Here is a 2,258-nt window from a genome sequence, read left to right as displayed (position 1 = left end):
ACAGTATATATATATATATACATACACACACACATACACTGCGGAGCTATGTCTATCGTACTAATCGCTAATATTTAAATAAATATTTATACAATTTTTCATAATGGCGACGTGAACATATTTATCCATGCCAACTGAATAAACTCTGGGCTATGATTTAAACACACACACACACACACACACACACACACATATATATACATATATATATATGGCTATGCATATGAAAATGTGTGCATGTATAAGATCTATACAAGAAACACATGAGTACATGTATTATATTCACCATACGAATTTCATATATATATATATATATATATATATATAACTTTATATGGACGTGTACTAAGTGCAACAAGGGAACCCAAGTACGTAAGAATGCACCTGCTCGTATTATTGACTAGGATGTAATATTTTCAAAACAAAAGCATCACACGCTTGATACCACGCCTCTAAGACACTAGGCCCTTGGGTGTCCCGGTATAGTCAGAGTGAAGGTGGTGTACAGTGTACCACTATACGCAACTAGTACCAGAGTTAAACATTGCGCCACAATGAAACACGTTTTCTTCTTCTTTAAAATACGATGCACACTCCATACCAAATCTCGCAAACAGAACCCGTTGGAGTCTTCCAATATCTTCTTAGCCAGAGGTCCCAGCGAATTCACAGCTGACACCATCAGCCTCAACGGTAGCCCACTCAGTACAGGAGTACGGAGATCGGTTAGGTTGTACTCTGGATACTCATTGTACATGTTTTTCGCTTCACCGCTCATTGTGATGCCCCGGTTTCTAGTTATCTACAGGGCGAATGTATTGATTGTAATTGTGGTTTTTGTCGTGTTTTAGGTCTCGCACTTACTAGTATGCGTGTACGTATATAAACCACTACCCTACAATCTTCATCCACTCCCGTGTTTGTTTGTTTGTTTACTGTTTGTGGTAAAGATTTATTTATTCGGTAAATAAATTCGGAATTCCACATACATATTTACGGAGTTCCTCAAAATTGAAAATATATAAACAGCAATATATTTTTTAAATTTTAAATATGTCGCTATAAAGGCGCAGTCCACGGACAATGGACAACAAGAGACGAGAAAAAACCCCAAAAAAAAGCTATGACGCATAGATGTTCTGATGTTTTATTGGTCCAAAAACAAACATACTTATATAGACGTGTGTGTCCCTGAGAGTCACTGACTGTACATACATATTTTTTTAACATACTTTTATTATATTTTACGAGGCCCCAAAAAACCTGAAACCCTACAGATCTTTTTATTTATTGTACTATATTGCAGTAGTCAAATTGAAGCTGTGAGCAGCTGACCGAGGAACACATCTTTTTCGATAATAAATATGGCGAAAAATTGGCATATTAATATTTTAAAATAATAAATAAGCACTTTTACGTTTATTTGTAGGTGTTCCTCGGTCAGGTGAGCAGTGAGCCTGTGACTCTTACCTGTGACTCTTATCGCGAGCTTATATTATATTTATATCCATAACTGTAAGCTAAGTATCTAGCGGAGACGAGGGTTAATGTTCAGGAGTATCGCATCACAACACCGTACTAAAAGGGCTCTGTAATGGACACTGAACCGTAAAATCTGTGTAAAATACAGTCGATCATAATCTAGAGGCCAACAGCTTCAGATATGCAATCTTGATATCTCAACGTGTACCTGTATATGTATATGTATGTGTATATGCATCAATTTGCATATACACATACGAAGATTAATAGTAAATAATGAAGGATGTAGTGCTGCGCTGGTTTCGAACGTACATGAATAAAGGCTTTAGTATCCATAACAACTATGAGGAGAAGCACAGTAATCGCGATCATACTACAAGTACTAGTGCGACTTCAGATAGCCCACACGGAGACAAAGGTAAACACCCCGCTAATGGTGGTATAGATGCAAATGGAGGGAGTCACAATTGCCAGGGTGTGGGTACTGGTTCCCGACTACGGCTTACGACTGCGCCTAAGATGCGGTATGCGATATATCTGTGCACGCATTAATTTTCTAATGTATTGAGTGCGTGTTGTATTAGACAAAGCGAGGTTGCACAAAATCTAGTCGATGTAGCCTATCGCTGTGACCTATCTATTTTTATATAAATATAATTAATTTGATCTGTATTCGTAGCTCTCTTTGCATATGCGTATGCAAAATTCATGTTTTATTCTTGTTCCGAGGCACTCAAAATTAAAGGTGTAAAACGACTATGTAACGTTTATATCAC

General features: G+C 37.2%; 1 protein-coding gene across 1 annotated transcript; it reads right to left on the bottom strand.

Moving 5' to 3' along the window:
• Positions 1-599: 599 nt before the first annotated feature.
• On the bottom strand, positions 600-917 carry SARC_14580 (hypothetical protein; the record flags this gene model as incomplete). The annotated part of the gene is made up of 1 exon (XM_014291288.1): positions 600-917. A coding segment is annotated over exon 1 (179 nt), but the record flags the coding sequence as incomplete, so codon positions are not given.
• Positions 918-2,258: the final 1,341 nt, after the last annotated feature.

The sequence above is a fragment of the Sphaeroforma arctica genome (genome assembly GCF_001186125.1).
Source record: "Sphaeroforma arctica JP610 unplaced genomic scaffold supercont1.4808, whole genome shotgun sequence".
Lineage (NCBI taxonomy): Eukaryota > Ichthyosporea > Ichthyophonida > Sphaeroforma > Sphaeroforma arctica.
The sequence above is the reverse complement of the archived record's forward strand: the minus strand, read 5'-3'. Positions and strand labels throughout refer to the sequence as shown.